This window comes from Python bivittatus, unplaced genomic scaffold (assembly GCF_059951505.1).
Source record: "Python bivittatus isolate LINGU-HERP-01145 unplaced genomic scaffold, Pbiv_v1 ctg000220_np1212, whole genome shotgun sequence".
In the NCBI taxonomy this organism is placed as follows: domain Eukaryota; kingdom Metazoa; phylum Chordata; class Lepidosauria; order Squamata; family Pythonidae; genus Python; species Python bivittatus.
The window spans coordinates 16279919-16302387 of NW_028277048.1; the positions used below are offsets into that span (position 1 = coordinate 16279919).

Consider the following 22469-nt stretch of genomic DNA (forward strand, 5'->3'; position numbering starts at 1 on the left):
AAATGTACTCCCAGCTCTAAATATAAATCAGGTGAAAAAAACACTTTATTATTTCCCTGTCCCTTGTGAGAATATCAGAGGAAAGAATATTGTTCCTCTAAAGCACCTTCCTGGAATTTCTTTCTCCCTCTCCTGTTTCACCCTGCCACTTTTTTTGTTTAGCTTCCCCCCCACAGCACTGTCAACGTTCAGCATTTTGCTGCTGAATTGGGTTACTGCAACCTTGGGGAACTTCAGGGCAGCAAAAGAGGATTCCACCCACTGCTTCTTCTATTGCTGAAACTTTTCTTGAAAGGAAAAGGGAGTAGGTTCTGCGTGCTTGAACAGAACAGATTACAATCACAACAGGATCTGCTCAAATTGCAACTGCTCTAGCAATTATCTTCACGTAGGAACTGGCAAGATGGAGATCACCCCAGGTTATTCAACAGCAGGGCAAGATTTGAATTCTGGATGGCTCATAGACCACATTTCTTGTTTCATACTAGAACTGGTGGAATCCATCAGGAAAGTTAAAACAATATCTAGGAAGAAAGTCATGGCAACCTACTCTCATACCATTGCCAAGAGAACAACATGGGTGTGTCCATCTAGTGAAGCTTGCTTCAAGGAAGATTCTACCTTTACTATAATAGTCCCATACTATGCATATTAACTTCATATTAATTGGAGGCTCCTTAAGCGAAGGACTAACAAAGGAGACATCTGAGGGACCATCTGAAGAACAGGCCTGCCTCAAAGTCTTGGCTTATCTCCTCACTTCCAGCAACTTCCTTTTCACTTTGCTCTCATTTCTCACAGGGATGTCTACCGCTCCCCTCCAGTGGTTTGCCCCTCAGCCCAGTGCTGGACGACTGCAGTGGCAATGACTGCCCCCATACCCACCTGTATCTGCTGTGTTAGGATGGAAGAGGGTGTTGGTGTAGGTGACAAACTGCATTTGCCGGTTTAGATTGTCCAGCCGGGACCCTGACAGGGAGAGGTGCATTCCTCCCTCCCCTTCCACCCTGATGCCTTCTACCTCTGCAGCCACATGAAAAGTACCCATTGTTGCTGTCAAGTTGACCTGCCAGGGCAAAAAAATGGAAAAAAAGGAACAGAAGGGTCAGGTGGAGAAAGACTCATTAAAAACTTTTCTTTGTGCTTAGTAACAATCTCTCTGGGGATCTGCTAAAGGAAAAGGATACCTTTCATTGTGAATCATCAAAATTAAGCAATCAGCCTTTTCCTGGCCTGCCCTCTTGCAGATGGGAGCCTACGTATTTGAATGCTCAATTCTTCTCAACCCTCTGCAACCCCCACCCCCCTTTGCGTACATACAGTAAACAAGCAACATAGGATTTTACCACCTTTGGTACTAGATGGGGTCACACTGCCCCAGACAGACCCCGTGTGCAATCTGGGAGTCCTCCTGGACTTGTGACGCCTGCTCAAAGAGCAGGTGGCCATTGTGGCTAGGAGGGCCTTTGCACATCTTTGTATTGTGTGCCAGTTGCGCCCATTTCTAAATCAGAGGGACCTACTCACGGTCACTCATGCCCTGGTCACCTCCTGATTAGACTACTGCAATGCACTCTACGTGGGGCTGCCCCTGAAGAGTATCCTGAAATGTCAGCTGGTGCAAAATGCAGTGGCACGAGCAATTATGCGTGTTTCTAGTAGAACACGCTACACCCCTGCTTTGCAAGATGCATTGGTTACCAGTTTGTTTCCGGGTCCAATTCAAGGTGCTGTTTTTGACCTTTAAAGCCCTTCATGGCATGGGGATGGGCTATCTGAGGGACCACCTCTCCTCAATTTTATCTGCCCATCCTACCAGATCTAGCAGAGAGGGCATGTTACGGGTTCCGTTGCCTAGGGAGCTACATTTGGCGGGCCCCAGGCAGCGGGCCTTTTCTGCTGTGGTGCCTACGCTGTGGAATCTTCTCCCCCTTGAGGTGAGATTGACCTTGTCATTCCTGACCTTCTGGAGGTCCTTTAAGACCTGGTTATACCAGCAGGCCTGGGGACCCCAGGGGACGGGGGAATTAGTGACGTGGTTCCCTTATTTTTAACATCCTTTTATTTTTTGTTCTATTTTGATTTTTATATTTTTAATGTATTTGATTTTTAGCTTTGTTGTACGCCACCCAGAGTCGCCTGTGGCGAGATGGGTGGCTATATAAATTGGTTTAATAAATAAACAACCCCTTCATGGATCACTGCCTTGTCGTGGCGAAGGGGCTTGCGTAACTCAGTGAAGCCACGAGCTATACCGTGCAGGGCCACCCAAGACGGACAGGTCATGACAGAGAGTTCTGACAAAATGTGGTCCACTGGAGAAGGAAATGGCAACCCACTCCAGTATCCTTGCCAAGAAAACCCCATGGACAATGTTAAAAGGCTAAAAGATATGACGCCGGAAGATGAGCCCCTCAGGTCGGAAGGTGTCCAATATGCTACTGGGGAAGAGCGGAGGGCAATTCCAAGTAGCTCCAGAAAGAGTGAAGCGGCTGGGCCAAAGCCGAAAGGACGTTCAGCTGTGGATGTATCTGGAAGCGAAAAGAAGGTCCGATGCTGTAAAGAACAATATTGTATAGGTACCTGGAATGTAAGATCTATGAACCAAGGCAAGCTGGATGTGGTCAAACATGAGATGACAAGACTGAACATCGACATCTTGGGAATCAGCGAACTGAAATGGACGGGAATGGGTGAATTTAATTCGGGTGACTATTATATCTACTACTGTGGGCAAGAAACCCTTAGAAGAAATGGAGTTGCACTCATAGTCAATAAGAGAGTCGGAAAGGCAGTAATGGGGTACAACCTCAAAAACGACAGAATGATCTCAGCGCGTATCCAAGGCAAACCATTCAATATCACAGTCATCCAAGTCTATGCCCCAACCACTGATGCTGAAGAAGCTGACGTTGACCGCTTCTATGAAGACCTACAACATCTTCTAGAACTAGCACCAAAAAGATGTACTTTTCATCATAGGGGATTGGAATGCTAAAGTAGGAAGTCAAGGAGTAATCGGAATAACAGGCAAGTTTGGCCTTGGAATACAAAATGAAGCAGGGCAAAGGCTAATAGAGTTCTGTCAAGAGAACAAGCTAGTCATAGCAAACACTCTTTTCCAACAACACAAGAGACGACTCTACACATGGACATCACCAGATGGTCAATATCGAAACCAGATTGATTATATACTTTGCAGCCAAAGATGGAGAAGCTCTATACAGACAGCAAAAACAAGACCAGGAGCTGACTGTGGCTCAGATCATGAGCTTCTTACTGCAAAATTTAGGCTTAAATTGAAGAATGTAGGGAAAACCACTAGACCACTCAGGTATGACTTAGATCATATTCCTTGTGAGTACACAGTGAAGGTGATGAATAGATTTAGAGGATTAGATTTGGTAGACAGAGTGCCTGAAGAACTATGGACGGAGGTCCGTAACATTGTACAGGAGGCAGCAACTAAAACCATCCCAAAGAAAAAGAAATGCAAGAAAGCAAAATGGCTGTCTGATGAGGCTTTACAAATAGCTGTGGAAAGAAGGAATGTGAAAAGCAAGGGTGAAAGGGAAAGATATAAGCAACTGAATGCAGATTTCCAGAGAATAGCAAGGAGAGATAAGAAGGCCTTCTTAAATGAACAGTGCAAAGAAATTGAGGAAAACAATAAAATGGGGAAGACTAGAGATCTCTTCAAGAAAATTGGAGATATGAAAGGAACGTTTAGTGCAAAGATGGGCATGATAAAGGACAAAAAAGGCAGGGACCTAACAGAAGCAGAAGAGATTAAGAAGAGGTGGCAAGAATACACAGAAGAACTATACAAGAAAGATCTTAATGTCCCCGATGTCCATACTGGTGTGGTCACTGACCTTGAGCCAGACATCCTAGAGAGTGAAGTCAAGTGGGCCTTAGGAAGCATTGCTAACAACAAAGCTAGTGGAGATGACAGTATTCCAGCTGAGTTATTTAAAATACTAAAAGATGATGGTGTTAAAGTGCTGCACTCAATATGCCAGCAAGTTTGGAAAACGCAACAGTGGCCACGGGATTGGAAAAGGTCAGTTTATGTTCCAATTCCAAAGAAGGGCAACGCCAAAGAATGCTCAAACTATCGCACAATTGCACTCATTTCACATGCTAGCAAGGTTATGCTCAAAATCCTACAAGCTAGGCTTCAGCAATATATGAACCGAGAACTACCGGATGTACAAGCTGGGTTTCGAAGAGGCAGAGGAACTAGAGATCAAATCGCCAACATTCGCTGGATCATGGAGAAAGCACGAGAGTTCCAGAAAAATATCTACTTCTGCTTCATTGACTATGCAAAAGCCTTTGATTGTGTCGATCACAACAAACTGTGGCAAATTCTTAAAGAGATGGGAGTACCAGACCACCTTACCTGTCTCCTGAGAAATCTGTATGCGGGACAAGAAGCAACAGTTAGAACCGGTCATGGAACAACCAATTGGTTCAAAATAGGGAAAGGTGTACGACAAGGCTGTATACTGTCACCCTGCTTATTTAACCTATATGCAGAGTACATCATGAGAAATGCCAGGCTGGAAGAATCACAAGCCAGAATTAAGATTGCAGGGAGAATCATCAACAACCTCAGATATGCGGACGATACCACCCTAATGGCAGAAAGTGAAGAAGAACTAAAGAGCCTCTTGATGAGGGTGAAAGAGGAGAGTGCAAAAGCTGGCTTGAAACTCAACATTAAAAAAACTAAGATCATGGCATCTGGACCCATCAATTCCTGGCAAATAGAAGGGGTAGAAATGGAAGCAGTAACAGACTTCATTTATTTGGGCTCCAAGATCACCGCAGACGGAGACTGCAGCCATGAAATTAAAAGACGCTTGCTCCTTGGGAGGAAAGCTATGGCAAGCCTAGATAGCATATTAAAAAGCAGAGACGTCACCTTGCCAACAAAGATCCGCACAGTCAAAGCTATGGTTTTTCCAGTAGTAATGTATGGCTGTGAGAGCTGGACCATAAAGAAGGCTGAGCGCCGAAGAATTGATGCCTTTGAACTGTGGTGCTGGAGAAGACTCTTGAGAGTCCCCTGGACTGCTAGGAGGTCAAACCAGTCAATCTTAAAGGAAATCAACCCTGATTGCTCATTGGAAGGACTGATAATTAAGCTCAAGCTCAGATACTTTGGCCACCTAATGCGAAGAGAGATCTCTTTGGAGAAGACCCTGATGCTGGGAAAGATTGAAGGCAAAAGGAGAAGAGGACGGCAGAGGATGAGATGGTTAGATAGCATCACTGAAGCAATGAGCATGAAACTGAGCAAACTCAGGGAGGCAGTGAAGGACAGGAAGGCCTGGCGCAATATGCTTCATGGGGTCACGAAGAGTCGGACATGACTTAACGACTAAACAACAACAAATAAATAAACAAACAAACATGCACACTTTCCAATGCACTCTTTTTCTACATAAGCGGGCCAGGTCCTCTCACATCGACCCTACACTTCTGAAATCCAGCCAAGTTATGTTGGCATCTAAGGGTGTCCCAGCGCTGCCTTCCCTTTTCCATGGCAATAAAAATACAGCATCAAGTTACATTATTAATCACTGACAGCCCTTTGATTGCCATCAAAATTGTGCTGTCCAAAAATAGTGCCAGGCCTGTTTTGAAAGTATGTTGCCCTCCAAGAAAAGGGGAAAGATCCAAAGGGCAGGGCAAAGGGGTAGCTCACATAAAGTGGCCTTCATTCTTGCCAAGGGCCATGAGTATCAGCAACAATGAATAAAGCTGCAACAGGGGGAGGGACCTACGCCCTAACCCCTGTCCTCCAATCGCTGGGCATCAAGCATCTTACCCGGTACGTCGTCCTTTCAGCTGCCTGTAAGCTCAAACCTGAGGAGGGAAAAGACAGAAGAAGGTGAGAAGGTCTTGCCATTCCACGTACCATTATATTCATCACACAGTCTTCCACCGTGATAGGCATCCTCTCCCCTCTCCCTCTGCTTCTTTGGAGACACACAGAAAATGAAAAAACTTGCCTGGAATAAGAATGGTCTGGAGGGGACGAACTTCTACACCTTGAGCTGGATATTCTAGTGGTGAGTTGGCTGGGACTATGAGCAGCTGGTCAGCTGGGGACTGAGACCTGGTAAAGACAAAGGAAAGCAGTTCAGGGGTGCCAACATCTGGCCTTCACGTACTATCCAGCAAACATCTGACAAGGACAAATGCCCCCATGGGGTAACAGCTGTGCACGTTAAGTATTTTCTTGCCCTGGTTATTTACAGTCATAGTTGTTTAATACTTAATGTTGTTCTGGCCCTCAGTGGCTAAATCTAAGCTTGTTCACAAGGGAGCAAATCCAGAGACTGCATTATTTTCCTGGCAGTAAAGTTAGAATTGCAGCCTCTCAGAACAAGTCTAGCAGGATGCTTATTCAAAACTAAGCCTCACGGTGTTCACTGGGATTTACATTTCCTATTACCGGGAAGACCAAACATTATTACATTCATTTAATGTATTTGGATTTGTACTTTGTAGTTCTTGGAACTTGTACTTCAAGTTCTTGAAATACAATTTAGTTCAGAAATGCTTCTGACTTTTTTTACAGTAATTTTATTAAAAATTACAGTTAAAAAATAAAAACTGAAAAAATAGAAAGTGCAGAAAAGAAAAAAGAAAAATAGAAAAGAAAAAAAAAGAAAAGAAAAAGAAAAGAAAAGAAATATATAAAGGAATGACTTCCCCCCTAATCACAACAAATATAAACAATTTTAGTAACTTATCACCTTCCCTTAAAATACAACAAATGATCTCTTCTTCCCATATTCCATCTCTTATCTATAAACAAATCCTTAAAACCTCCTCATTTCAGTCCTGATCAGCAAAAGTCCATTAAGGGGTACCAGAGATAACATATCTATTTTAACCTTGATCAACTAAACCAACTTTATATTCCTTCCTTTTACTTTTAACAATCTTGATCTTTAGTCCCTTCAAGTAATGTCCTAAAATTTGATTTTTCATTTTCTCTTTGTCCCTTCTCACAAAATTCTTCAAAGCTTTACAAGTCTCTTTTATAAATCCAATATAGGAAAGTTATCCAAGTCATGCTTTTGGTTTGTTATTTGTATATCCCCTTTAATTCTTAAGACATCAGCCAGTTTCATTTGCATGTCCAGTACAGCATGTTCTTCCATATCATTCTTGTAGCTTGTCATGTTTAAATCTACTTTTAGATCAGTCTTGTCTGGTAAAACTTGTTCCTTTTCTATAACATCATAAATACAGTCTGTCTATAATGGCAGACACTTTTAAAAATTAACTTCTGGGTCCACTGTTCACAAATATTTCTCAATACACCCAATGTTAAAGTATTTTGCTCCATTCTGTATTAGTAAGTCAAATTTAAGTATTCTTTTCCTTTAATTGTAATCTTTAGTTCCTTCTGGTTCCCTCTAGTGTCCAATTTTCAAAGTCTCATCCTATCATGTTTTTTTAAGGGAATTCAAAACAAAAGCAAGGGAAGGATTCTTATAATTAATTTCAAAATCTTATTTCAAATCCATCTGGACTCTTAGTCCATTCGTAACTTTCCAAAATCAAAGTTCTAATCACCCTTTTGCTGTTTACTCCAAAATAATTTTTTTTAAGTCCTTAAACTTGTATTTAAAGCTTCTTTTGCAAAGGATTGAAGGAAACTCATCTGGTGCTATAAAACTTGTTGATCCCAAGGTTCCTAACAGCTGAAAAGCAGTTAACAAGCGTTTTCCAAAAGCGATTAGAAAAGGAAATATGCAAACCCAGTGTCCTTTGAAGGTGCTGACTGCGGTTTAAGCAAAAGGATGGCTATTCCCCATCTCCCAGAGCTCTAAACCCACTGGAGACCACTGTCTTGTGGACAATCTCAAGTCCTCTCCTTGTCTGGAGAGGAATTACGAAGAGCTGGTAATGCTGCTTCCTGCGAAGAACAGGATGACACCTTCCTCCTCCTGGTACAGAAGACACCTTCCCCTCAGTGTCCTCTCCACACCTCTGGATCACAGACTAATGCAGGAAAGGCAGGACAGGCATGTGGCACAGGCAATTCTCCACATAGAGGACATGGCAAGCTGCTTGCCTTGCGCTGCTTACCAGTAGTACTATTCAATGACCTGTTTGTTTTGGCTGGGCCAAATCCTCCAAGAAGGGAGCCAACTAATCTAACAGGGTCATGCCCCCCCCAACCCAGCAGTCCAAGAAACTGGAGCTTTCTTCTGTCCGCAGCTGGATTCCTCTCCAGATCAAAGGAGAGATCAATGAGATCATCCACATGACTCCAGACACTTGCTACTCGTGAGTAGACCATGGAAACTATCATTTTATGGCTGGCTTATGAGTGGAGTGGCTGGGAGTCAGGATTACATCAAGGTCACACTCACAAACCAACTCCACCAAGCCTTTATCTTAATCACTTTTGTGGATTAATTTTTTATTTGTTATATATTGGAGAGATTAAGACCCTTTGGAGCAGCAAGGTTTTACTGTATTCATCGGGTGAGTCTCCGCCTCCTTAAAAGATGATGGTGTAAATCTGATCTTAAACGTTTTGAAAATATATGATTTTGGGGGGGCTATGCAGCAAAAGGGTGCTTAGTATGTGGATTTTGGAAAGTTAATAGTGAATTAAGAGGCCACAGAAATTTGGAATTATAATTTTGAATTAATTAGAAGATATCTTCTCATGGGAAGAAAGCCTTTGTTTCTTTATGATAAGGAGACTTTGAAGGTTGGACATTAGAGAGAGTTAAAGGACTAAGAAAATGGAGCAGAAATCCTTAGTGCAAATTTTTAAATACCTCTCAGCCAAGTTACTGGATAGAGTGGATCAACTGCTTGAGAAACTGGACAGAACATCTCTTAATGAAGTTGTAAAACAAGAACAAATTGTAATGGATGTCTATGAAATTGATCTGAAGGAGGACTTAGATGTAAAAATGGACCTGATGGATTACTTATCTCCTAAAGGAGATGAACAGATATCAAACCTGTTGGAAATTGATTTGGATATTTTTTTCTTCTGGATACCCAAAAGAGCTTTGCTAAGGTTTGGAAAGACTTTTTTAGAAGTGAGAAACAAAAGGATAAACTTTACCTAATGGACATGCAAAAGAAATCTGTTGAAGTTCGGAAGGATTTTTGTCTGGATACGCAGATGACCAGCAAATTACCTTTGGGACCTTTTTTGAAGGGGTTAAAGAATAATTTTAAAAATTCAGGGAAGGTTTATAAGGTTGGCTTGTTTGATCAGGACTAAAAGAGGAAAATAGATATAACTGGTTGCCCTTACTGGACTTTTGCTGACAAAGAATGATTGACAAAGCATTTGGATTTTGTTTTTTTGTTACCTAGAGATGAGTTATGGGGAGAAGAGAGATTATGTTTTATTTAGAGACAGTGATAAACTATTAAAATTGTTTTTACCTGCTGGGATAAAGAGGGAAACTACTTTTTCTTTTTCTTTTTCCTACACTCCCTCCCCCCACCCTTTTTTTGTATTTTTCTGTTTGTATTTTTTGCAGTTTGTATTGACTTGCATTCTTTTCATTTATAATTCTTAATAAAATTATTTAGAAAAAAAAACAGTTGCAGGCTTCTAATGGCTAGAAAAAAGAGTAATAAGCAAGATGGCATTTATAGTTGTTAACACCCTCATCATGGAAAAACCCCTGAAAGAAGTCTGCCAAGATGATTTCCAGATGTTTATATGAAAACTTTAGGGAGGAATGCTCTCTGAAGTCTTGATCTTATTTACCAACATTCTTTTATGCTTAAGCTACAAAACAACCTAGACATAAATGTAGTCTAAAACTGGTCCAGCACATTCATGCTAAACAAGTTTGGCACTGGAAAGGAAATTCTTGAATCCTATAACTTTTATAACATTTTATTTGCATGTTATGTGTTATCATTATATAAAATCCAAAGTGTTCATACTTTATGTAAGGGGACATCAAGCACATTTCTGTATTGGCTTGCCACATCCTATATACCATATTTTTCTGACTATAAGAAGATACTTTTTTCTAAAATCCTTACCCTAAAAACTGAAGGGTGTCTTATTCAAGGAAGTCAGCTGAGGAGAGAACCGCGCGGTTGCAAATCTGCCCATACTTTGTCTCTGCAAAGAGGCTTCCTCCTATTGCTAGCCTCCAATCATGAGTGAAATAGCTTGAGTCTGCAAACAGACTTCCTCCAATCACGAGCCTGATGTAACTGACGTCAGCTGATGCTGAACAAACCAATTGGAGGAAGTCTGTTTGCAGAGACAAGCTATTGGCAGTTTCACTCATGATTGAATGTAATCAGTTATGCAAAAGAGCCTGGAAACAGAGCTGCAGAGAGACAGTTTGGACCTCCTCCCACCGAGTGTATCAGGCCAATGTTAACTAATTACTAAATAAAAATGTGTTCTGTGCTATCTTTAAAATATTGATTTCTTAATTTTGGGTTGGAAAAGTGGGGGTCGTCTTGTACATGGGGTCGTCTTATTGACGGAAAAATACGGTACCATCTAGTTACCCTGGACACTGTTCACTAATGCTGCTGCTCACTGCCAGTGGGCACTTAATTTCACCCAGCTCTGTTCTTGGCCTTTCACTCGTGTCGCAGAAGCCCGAAGGGCCAAAAATGGCTTTGGGGGGTTTCATCCAGTGCTTGATTCAATTACGCTTCACAGATTCTGCACAGCTCCAGCCATTACTCACCTTTGCCAATAAATATGGTATTCCTGTTCTCGTTTGTTGTTGATGTCAATCAGATCAGAAGGTTTGAAGGCATTGGCAAATTCCATAGACCAAACCTGGCCAAAGAGCTGTTTCTGAAAGGGCAGGTTCAAACTTGGTTCCACTTCACATTTACAGGAATTTTTAGGAAGAAGCCTGCGAAAAAATGGACAGACAACACTAAACATTGCAAAACATTGCTGTAGGCGATATGTAGATGCCCATCCTGCACCACAGGAGGACGTGGCAGCAAATGAGCAACCATTTACTCCTAAGAATGTTTAAAAGAGGGCTAAAAGATGGACTGGACATTAATTATGGAAGAATGCACGAAGGCACGCTTAGCATGTGAAGAGATGGGGAGAGGGGAAGGCAAGATGGCTAGCAGTGTTATCGGCCTATTGATTCATTCCTAGTGTATGCAGCTGTAGCCCTTCACTAAGGGGCAAGCCAGGCAAAGAGGGGTTTCGGTAAACCTCTTCTCCTATTCATTCAACCCTGGAAGACTGTGCTCCTTGTTGCTTGTTTCGCAACCCGAATGCAGGCCAGATTTACTGTATTCTTGCCATTTACAATATCATAAATCTACAGGCGCGGATTCAATCACTCCAGCCCTACCCTGGTTGAAACAAGCACCAAGACTGCAAGATTTCCCCCATGCTGGAAGCCCAGTTTAGGATGGCAAGTTTAAAATGGAAGATAACTGGCTGTATGATTTGCTGGGTGGGTAATACGTAAGCTGAGTGCCTGCCAGGTTTCCTGTCCTAAATCCAGTCTAAATAGGCAGTAGTGCTAGGTCTCTTCAATGATCAGATTCTCAATCCGAAGGGAAGGGAAGGGAAGGGAAGGGAAGGGAAGGGAAGGGAAGGGAAGGGAAGGGAAGGGAAGGGAAGGGAAGGGAAGGGAAGGGAAGGGAAGGGAAGACACATGGGGAATTGTAGGCAGAAGGGAGAAAACAGAGCCGAACCTGTTACGCTTCCAATAGATCAACAAGGACTTCTACCTCCAACATTCCAACAATAGCAGAATCAGAGTTATTCACCTTCCCCACCCCTAAAAAAAATATTGCTGAAATGAAGAAAGCTTAGGCTAACCAGGAGTGGAATTTTGTAGTTTCATTTAGTTTTCATTTTGTAGTTCCATTTAATTCTAGTGCTCTGGGAAAGAAGTCCTGGGTTCAGAATTGCTTATTTTATTTATTTAAAAGATTTGTATGGCCAATGTAATGGTATGTGGGAAAGACCTTGGGAGACTGGGCCCAGAGACACTGCCTAGGGAACAGTCAGATAAGAGACAGCACAGCCCACAGCTGGAAAGTGGGTAGGACAAGAGGCTCAGAAAGGGCCCTAAGTTCTTGGGCTGTAAAGGAGACAGGTAGAGAAATATATTTTCAGATTTGCAAGATTCTGTTAATGTAGCCTCACAACAAAGCAGTAGCAGCTCATCTGGCCGTGTTTCCTGTCTGGTTACCTGGTAAGGCTGAAAGTCACCGATCTGAAACCACAACTCTGGAACGAGATTATTGTATGACAAAGGTGGAAAGATTTGACTTTACTCACAATGGAGGAACGGATGGTGAAGATGATTGAATTTGCTGAGATGGCCAAATTGACAGCTTTAATTAGAGATAAGATATTGTCTAAGTTGAAGGCTGATTGGAACCCTCTTACTGACTTTTTACGTGAAACAGAAAAAAATGAAATTTTGATGTATGGATTTGATGATTAAATAGATTATAGAAAAAATGTAAGCAATGATGTGACCATAGAGTAAGAGGTAAATTAACATTTATATTTATAACTGCTGCAAAAGAAAATCAGAAGTCAGGGTTTTTTCTTTTTTTTCTTTTCTGTCCTTTCAGTTCTGTTGGAAGAAAAAGTTATCTTACCAAGTCCGTTTCTGAGCCGGGAGTAAAGACCCTGACGAACTGCATGAAGTTAGGAGTTTTATTCTTCACCCAAGTGCAGAAGCAATGACAGCAAGCAGTTAGGTGAGCGGCCACTCTGGGCCCCCTCCCCACAGTACCTTATATACCTTCTGTTACATTCAAACCCACGTTAAGATGTCATGACTTTCTGATCCAATCAAAGCCAGTTACCTTGATCCATACTCCTCCCCTTACCCAGGACCCCTTTCTCTGATGCTGAATAAGGTTCTTCCTTTCTGTATGTAAACTAATTTCTATCACCTTGAGTGTTAACAGCCATATGTAAACTATCCTTTATCACTCTGATTGTCCACCAGGCGCTGTCCTGATTTACATCCCTAAGAAACAAGGTCAGGACCGCTTATCTTTCTTTGTGAGGGGTCATCTGAACAAGAAGAGACTATCAGGTCAAGACAGTTTATCTGCTTACATGAGTTGCCGCCTTTCCAGTCAGGAAGAGGCAAACCATGACAGCAATTAACACATCCTTGAGATTTTGAAAAGTGTTAAAGGTCACATCCTCAAGAATGCAACCTTTTGATAATCTAAAGTACAGTCAACCATACATACAGGAAAGGGAATATTGGCATTTTGCTAGGCCTGCTTTTACTTCATATTATACAATATATAAAGATAAATGTTTAAACATCTAAATGTCTTAATATATAAAAATGTCTACATGCCCCAACCTTCTAACAGTTCTGTTCTTATTTCCCTCTGTGTTTCTTTCTTCATTCTAAATATTAGTTTTTATTAGTTTTTATCTGCCTCTTCAAAAATTTCAATTAAAAAGAAATAAATCAAACCACAACTGTGGGTGACTCACAACAACAATAAAACCCAGAATTATAAAAAGCAACTTTTACTCTGGGGAATTTCCAGTGTGAAGTTGGGGAGGAAAAAAAAGCCTCCCACACAATTTTTTTAAAAAAAGGAATAGAAACACAAAATTGCAAAAACATTACTCCAAAATACAAAAAGGGGGCATGTCATGTGAAATCGAGAGTGCCTTTAGCAAGCAGGGACAGCAGGGGTGTAGAAGAAAGACCCTCACTCCAGAATCTCCTCCTTGATCCGGAAAGCAACATGTGCATATTTCTTGTCAGGCAGCAGCAGGTGATCATACAACAAGAGCTCAGGCATCTGGTCAGGCCGATGTCGCAGGTCCACCGTACTGTAAGGCTTTGGCGACCATACGTGAAGGTACAGAAAAGCCAGGGATGCTGTCAGCACCATCAGTGCACACACGGACTTTCGGACAGGACGCATCCTGGAGCAGAGAGAGGGAGGGAGGGAGGGAGGGAGGGAGGGAGAGGGAGCAAACATCAGAAAGAGAAAGGTGTCTTTTGTCTTAGGGCACAGAAAGAGCTTGGGGTGCCAATCCACAGGAAGACTTTGAACCCCTTCTTTGTCCATTTCGTCCAGCCACAGAACAAAGGGAGAGAAAGGAAAGATGCACAACTCTGCCAGCGCCCTGCTGAGAAACCATCTGGCTTGGCTGTCCCTGCAAAGCAGCCATTCAGTTTGGTTGTCTCTATGGTTTTCATCCCGGGTGCCTGGGGTAAGAACTGTGATCTGAGCATGCCCCCACCCCAATCCTTTGTCATCCCATTTTCTTTTCAATTTAATCCCAAGTAAGTTACTGATATTTGTAGGGGACCCTCTGGAACCATTTTTGAGTAAGAGTAGGATAGCAGTGCAATAAATAACAAGGTAGGGAAAACCTGCAGAGTATGCATTTGAGAATTCCTTCCAACCTTTTTAACAGCAGCAGCCATAAGAGGGGTCTGAGTAACAAAGTGACATGCTGTCGATGTGTATTTCTTCCTTCCTTTGCATTGTGTCTGTGTTTGTCGCATACACACATGCACTGGGGATGGCAGGGCAGGCAGGCAACCAAGAGGAAGAACAGCGGGAGCTGAGACTAGAGGGCCAGCCACATTTGGGGCCAATGCCCAACGTCCACTCCGAAGAGATGCACTGGGGATTTTTTCTGGCTGAATCCAGCTCATTTTTTAACACAATCTCTTTTTTTGCCAGCTTCTCCCCACATACCAAATTTGGTCCTATTCTGTCCTAGGGATTAGCAGCAGTCTGCAAGAATTCTTGACTTGCAGTTGGTTAACAGTGTGCAACGAATGGATTTTGTTGTAGAAGGCAAATGATCCCCATTTACTTCTGATACTCAAAATGAATTCCAGCACTCAGAATTTTTAAATTCTATTCTTGTACACTTGGCTCTGTTTGAGCATCAAAACTCCAGTAAAACAGTGACTATGTATTTCCATGTAAATCACAGAATTTTGAAACCTGCTTGCTCTCTCAGCGAAGTTCTTACCTTTTTTTTAATTTTCACTTTTAACAGTGAAATACAACTACTACAATATGAAAAGGAAAAAACCCAGTAATTATACAATGAAGAAAAAAGACCTTAGATATATTATGGTGATTAAGATAAACTAAACACGGCAATAAAAGAAAAAAAGAATTATATAATATTCATAGATATGTATTAATTCTATCCTTATCATTAAAACTAAGTAACATAGAAACATACTGCTTCATCATTTTTTTTTTCAGAACCAAAGGCTTTTCAAAAATAGATAGTAGATTCCTATCTGAATCCAGTCCATAAAATCTGGAGGATAAATTTCCTTCCATTTATATAAAATTATCCCCTTGGCCATGGCCCAGGCTCTATGGCACCAAACATCTTCTTGTGATGACAAATTCCATGTTTTAGGAATATAGATTAACATCACATAAAGGTCCTTAACAAAAATATTTCTTTCCAAAATTGTACTGACACAGCATCAATGTGATTCCAGATCAAAACCTAATTCCTTACCAATCTATCTATATATTACTAAAACTCTCATGTCTGTAACATTCAACTGGGTGAAACGGTGTGTCATAGGGCAACAATTTTTGAACCAAGGTACCTCAAATGGGCAAATTTACAGAATGCATCCAAAATCCGGGACCCATTACTCCTGGGGGATTGAAATTTGGGAAATTTGTGGCCGCTTCAGCACTGCTGTGTTGCTGCACTGCCGTGGTAGCCCATGTCACATGATTGTCACAGGCATATCCCAGTCCTCTTTCCCACCTTCCTCTGTCCTCTGCACCCAATTGGCTGGTGGCAAGGCCGGACGGGTGAGTGGTGATTGGCTGCTTTGGAAATGAGGCAGATATTTGAAATCTCTTAACTGTGGATCTTGAGGGAAGGATGAGGGAGCGACTTGGATGCCTGCTGGCTGGGGGGTGCCGGCGGTCAATGGGTGAGCCCTCTTCCCCCGAGGGAGGGGGCCCTTGGGGACATGCCAAAATGGGGAGCAGGGGTGCAGCTCATGGTCCGCAACTCCCTTTGTTCCACCTCCTCCCAGCAAAGTGGCAGGCAGTTCTGCGAGTCAGCTGAGGAAGAGGAGGCTTCACAGGGGCTCTCCTGAGGGTCGTGAGGGGAGGGCAAATGGCTCAAGCCTATATTATATGTGGGGAGGGAGGGAGGATCCCCGACCTCTTTCCTGCGTCTCTCTGACATTAATCATTCATAACATAAAATATGATTATCGTTTTAACAACATTCATCTTATCCAGAGAATTAATAGAAATTTTAACCATCAACTGATGACTACAGAAACAGTTTTGATTTCTGGTTTTCATGGCTACCTAGGTAGTTGCCTTTCTTTACCCCACTTCAACTTGTGGATATAATTGCTCATACAGATAGCCGAGTGATGTGGTTTATGCCCAAACTCTCTCACTTTGCTTTAAATAACTTGGATGCAACAGTTCAACAATCAGCCTCATAACATGAAGGTGGCAACTCCCACTCAGGCATCTTAAGCCAAAACTTCCCATTCCAGATAATGGAGAATAAGGGAAGCTGATGTGATGGAAGGCATGAGCGGGGAAGGTTCTGGAATGGAGCTTCAAGGTTGCCAGGAGGGGGGAGACATTCCAGGGAAGCACCTCCTCAGTCCCCAGCCGGAGTGGGGGAAAGCCAAGAGAATGAGACTGGCCCCGCCCTAGGGCCTCATGGTTATAGTTACTGTTGTTGTAGTATAGATTTAGTCTGGTGAGATTCCGTCTTATTAGGTGTAAGCTAATAAAGGAGCTAAACTGTTCTGGACCATCATGCTGTTGTTCTTGGGCTGAACCTGACAGCTGATGAGCTTATAGACCCTGTTGAAATCCCAGACAGGGAGGAAGGGGCAATAGATCCAACTTATCACACACAAACCCACTGACTCCTGATGTTATCACTTTCCTAGCAGGGACAAGTAATAAGCTTTGAACAAATAGTCCATTTCTAAACAGGGACCCACAATGAACCTTAAATCATGAAAGTTCAAGCTCTTAAAGCTGGGAAAGGTTTGGAAGCACTGAAGAGAAACGTTGACATTTCTCATGAAACCAGAATCAAGACCTTAGAAGATAATCTTTTAAAAATAACTAACCTCTAGCAGAAGCCGTTGTTAAATTACATGGAGGAATACATTCATGAAATCTTCTCATTGTGAATTGATGTTAAACTAGAAATAATGAACACTTATAGATTAAGAGTAAAGATCCTCATGGGGATCTGCCCCTATAACTATGACATTTCTGAAGTCCAGTACTAGGGTCCACCTTTCACAACTTTTAAGAGAAGCTACCGATTTGAAATATCATCGATGTAAAATTATGATTTATCCAAATCTTTCTTTTTAAGTGCTTTATCTAAGGGAAGCTTTTGATTCAGCCGGTATACTGACAAGGAATAAGAAAGTTAAATACTGTACTACTTCTTCGGCCTCTCTCTCAGAAATGAGATCAAAAGGTTTACAACCCCTTGGCCACTTGTGAATTTTCACAGGCTCTGTGCCTTTTTTGGCCATAATAATCATTGCTATCATGTGAGTTTTGAAGCTATTCTCCTATGCCTTTATTCCCAGGGTTGAATGCATGGGTGGGCAGTAATCTATGCCATCTGGGGGGCGAGGGGGGTGGAGATTCTGTTATTATACAGAAACAGACTTTGAGCAGTTCTTGTGTCTGTTTCCTGATCTGGCCTACCCTGAATGATGAAGAGTTAATGTCATTAATTTTATGACTTTTATACTCAATTTTTTAAATTAGGGATTCTGTAACTGAAGAGCAAGTTATTAGTTTCCTGGTGATATATTGAGTGGATACTGAGGTGGAAGAGATTTCCCAGGAAGATAAAAATAAATTGGCACAACCACTGACATCACAAGGAAGTACAAAGACAACTCAATCAATCGTTTAATCTCTCTATGCTTCCTTTATCATTTTATAAGGCTTATCTAACAATAATATCAATGCCTAAGAAAGACCCTATTAGATGTGCTAGTTATAAGCCAACATTTCTGCTCAGCATGGAGTCTAAAATATTAATTACAACTCCAACCAGGAGGTTTCAGAAAGTAATACCATCTATAATCTAGCTATCTCAGTGTGGCTTTATAAAAAAATATACAAACATCTGACAATATCCACCTGGTGACTGATCTATTGGACACTCTGGCAGATAAATTGGAATCAGCTGTCCTAATTTCACTGGATGCTGAAAAGGCCTTTGACTGAATTTCAGTCTGAATTTATAAATTGTAGATTGAACTTATGGAGCGTCTTCTAAGAAGATACAGGTGTCCACTACCTTTTACTCACTGGATTTCAATTTGTTATCTTTACCTAGTGACTAGCGTTATTACAGATGGATCTGTCTCTTAACCTGTAAAGTTATGTTGTGGCACTGGCCTTAGATGCCCTTTGTCTCCTTCAATCTTCAATGTGGTTTTTGAACTAAGATGTTAAGAGTGTGGTGGCACTTGGCACTGAATATAAATGTTTCTTATATGCTGATATTATGACTATTCTGGATAATTATGCAATGTCATTACCAAAGCTCACTGAAGTTATATAGCAACATTGTTTATACTCTTTACCGAAGAGTAACCGAAACAAGTCTAATTTGCTGCCTTTGGGATCCATCCAACTCTATACTACTGTAAGAAATTCGGATTTACAATTTGTTCTGACTCTATGAAATACTTGGGTCTATATCTTTCCTCAAAATATTCCACATGTTGAATTAAACATGTATACATTTATAGATGCAATAAAGTCTTTACCTGATTTCCTGCCCAACCTAAACTTCTGGAATAAAAGTCTTTGGGATTCTTCCTTCCATCCCCTGATCTTTCTCAGACTCTTTCTTAAGAAAGTTATTTTTTAACTTCCTATGTGAAATTGGCTCGAATCATCAGTTGAGGTGAATCATCAACTTTCTCGAAGCCTGCTCATTCTCATATAATCTTTAACTCAAATCATTCTGTATTTTTTAACTTCCTATGTAAAACTGAGTTGAATAATAATCTTCAACTTTCTTGAAGCCTGATCGTCCTCACATATTTTCCCAAACTAAAGTCATTCTGTATTTCTTAGGTTCCTTTACAAAACTGAGTTGAATATCCAACTTCTACTAGTTCCCTCAAACACCCTGCTAACTTCAAGTGAATTATCCTAATCACCGTTCCTCACATCCCAACCCCTTGCGGCATTTCCAGAGTCCTCCCTTCATTATGCTTGACACAATGTTAGATGCTAGAACGCACAGCCAGCTCTTTTTATACCATCTCTGACCATTTAATGCCCTATTCCAGCAATTTCTGAATTCTAGCTTAACAAGAAAAATCTCTCCATGATCCCAAAGAATTTTCCCCATATGAAAGCCAGAAGAATTCTCAGAGAAAGAAGAAATGAACCTGTGACCTTCCCAATATAAAACATGTTATCATCTCCCTTCCCTCCACAGTTTGCCTACCTGACTCCGGTACCAAAAATGTGCAAGGTTCTGCTTGCTTTCATTCTAGGCAGTAATTCTTACGGCTTTTAATCCACATGCACACACAATCCGCATTACAACACTGGGAGGCTAGAACTTATGACGAAAGAGAGACGCACGTTGCAAGCAAGTGCTGGGTGGATCCTAGCAAGCTGGAACATGGGGAGGTGCATATTGTTTTTAACATGCAGCAGCACAGGAAACATTCTACACACAACCCAGAAGAGAGCGTGTCATGAGACACACATTCAATACACATCTTGTGTTTTCATTTTCTGCACCCCTGGGAAGGCACTGTTCCCCCTGCCCCGTTAATTATCTGAGGCAGGTGGCTTAATTCCCACCCTGGCCTGCAACCTTTTGAAGCAGCCCCATGAGCAGAGCCAACAATGCCACAACAGATGAGATTAACACAGTGGAGCACAGCTATCTATCTAATTGATTAGGAAAGGATGACACGTTTACAGAAAAGTTGCTATGACAACTTCACCGTACTCTTGCTGCATCACATCCATAGGTGTTTTGTCTGTGTGAAACCAGCACTGAATTTTTTTTATCGCTGAGAAGAGTTTGGGCAGGAGACATCTTGTATCGCACATGGCTCCTGCTCTCCCCACAATTGCTGTCTGGCGCCACACTGAGTGCTCTTTCAACATTCATTTCCTGCCCGCCTGCATGCCAAGGTATGTGCGAATTCATTTATTCCTAGTCGTCATGGTCTTCCTTCTAAGCTTTTGCCTCTGCAAGCTCAAGTGTTTAAAATGTAGCAGTGTGCTACTACCAACACACACACACTCACTTTACCTACTCTGCTTGGAGAGGGACACCTTGGTGATGCTTGCCAGCACTAACAGAAGTTGATACGGTGTAACTGTTCCTTGTTTCTCAGAGCTCTCTTTTGGGAGAAAGCCCTGTCGCCACTGATCATCCTCCAGGACGCCCTCCAGATTGCTACCATTTCTATTTCCTGGCCAGCTCAAGCAAGGACCACCTCCTAAGCTCCCATTGGCAATTTTAGGACTTGTTCATCTTCAGTGCTCAGCCAACTGCACAACTTTTCCCATCTGAAGGAGAAGAAACATTCTTCTACTAAGCCTGATTTAAGAAAAGGAAGCCTTCCTGCTTTGATTCTGTTTTTGACTTTTGGGTCTGCTGTCAGACTTCAGGATGATCTTGGCTAAAGATCTCTAGGCAAATAACAGCAAGAACCTCAATGACTTGGAATTGCTAGTAGTTGCTTTATTGCAGAAAAGAAAGAAGTCATATATGATACACAGAAGATTTGCCTGTTGAAAAATACAGAAATCAAGACCCAGTATTTAAATGTTAAACACAAGTTTGTACCCCATCAGCTTCACTTCTTATGCCTGCAGCACTTGTGAGATTTCAAATATTCCACTTCCACTGTCTTTATTTAATTTGCCAATTCCAACAGTTGGATCAAAGCTGGGGAGTTATAGATCCAATGCAGCCTAGGAATAATTTCCTCCACTGGGCTGTCTGATTAGCCATTCTTCTTCCGCTAGTGATCATTCCTTTCTACATTACATCCATTTTTTTTAATTCTCATCTCTGCAGGACTTCTATTTTTCACTTTCATGGTACATTCCACTTGCTCATCTAAAATGTTTATTTCTATGATCTCTTCAAATGGTCTCATACTGTAACTATCAATAATGTTATCTAGAGTTCCAATCATGAACAGTTCTACTGCTAGATCTATCAGATCTATCAATGCCTACACAAGCAGCTACCACAGTAATTGTTGCCTTGCTCTGACCCTTTGGTTTCTGATAGTCTTTTTCTCAAAATTACCAGATTACCAGAGATCTTTGCCGTCAGGCCCAGACAACTACCATCCTGTAGACTCAGATACCTCTTTAATACCTTCTTCAGATAGGATGGTACACAATCCAATAGCACAGTCCTTTTTTGAGAACATCACTCCTGCACAAAGTGAATACTCCAGATGGTAAAAGCACATGATCTTGAGGGTCAAGAAATGAATCCACTTGATGATGATCAAGTTCAACATCATCCGTGCAGAGATGTCTCTCTCAGGCCCTCTGCCAGTTCTTTCAGCTGGTTCTGAAAACAGCAAGCCACTCTTGACAGTACCCTTCTTCTAAGCCTCCCAGTGACAATTTTTTGTATTCTGTATTCCACCCATTTCCCACTATGATAGAACTGGCATGGTAATGTCAATATAACCAACCCATACTCTGTGCCCAAAAATGAAGGTAAGTTAGATTCAATGGGACAAATCCAAATTCCAAAACGCTTTGCGGACTGTAGCTCAAGTCTAATGGCAGGAGCTGTAGCATATGTGCAGTTGCACATACATCTCCAGCTTGCCCAAGAAGCAAGAAATTGCACCTCTGGATAAGAAGGAATCAGTTTTAAAACAGACACGAACTTAGCCAATGGCCTGAAAAATGAAACTGCTCATAAAGTGAACATGAATCTACCCCTGTCTGCTTCTACCTCATACCGGTTGTGTTCCTGACTGCTATGCAATCAAGACTCTCCCACTATTTTTGGCCAGCTTTTTCCTAAACATTCAAACATCTCTTAACAAGATTTATTGGAATAAATGGACTGGAGTTCCAAGAATTCCAGCAACTGTACCATTTAAAACCAATCTATAACCTTGTATATTAGGGCAGAGAGTTTCTGGCTTCTTTCTAATCAAGCGAGGATGTAGGACTCTCCACTCACAACAGAAAAGCATGCAGCTGCTTACATAATGGTCTCCTGAAACTTCATCAATTTGGGAACCAACTGTTCTATCTGTTGATTCTCACAAATGTCATATTTGACATTAATAGGGCAATTCTACCAGTCATCTTATTGGCTACTGTTTGCAACATCATTTCTCAATACAGTATGAGATGATATTATTTCAGACCTTTGGCTACTATCTTTGACCATTCTTCTTCCAAAC

General features: G+C 41.6%; 1 protein-coding gene across 7 annotated transcripts in view; it reads right to left on the minus strand.

Moving 5' to 3' along the window:
- B4GALNT1 (beta-1,4-N-acetyl-galactosaminyltransferase 1) overlaps positions 1-22469 on the minus strand; it is a 58299-nt gene that overhangs the window by 8012 nt on the left and 27818 nt on the right. For 4 of the 7 annotated variants that reach the window (XM_088137974.1, XM_088137976.1, XM_088137975.1 and 1 more), the window contains 5 exons: positions 13730-13945; positions 10731-10904; positions 6024-6130; positions 5840-5877; positions 886-1066 (listed from right to left, as the gene is read on the minus strand). In XM_088137974.1, coding sequence (XP_087994100.1) covers positions 886-1066; positions 5840-5877; positions 6024-6130; positions 10731-10904; positions 13730-13945 — 716 coding nt within the window. Of the gene's footprint in view, positions 1-885; positions 1067-5839; positions 5878-6023; positions 6131-10730; positions 10905-13729; positions 13946-19504; positions 19642-22469 lie in introns of those variants that run through there. The other 3 variants (XM_088137973.1, XM_088137978.1, XM_088137979.1) reach the window with 3 other exon arrangements.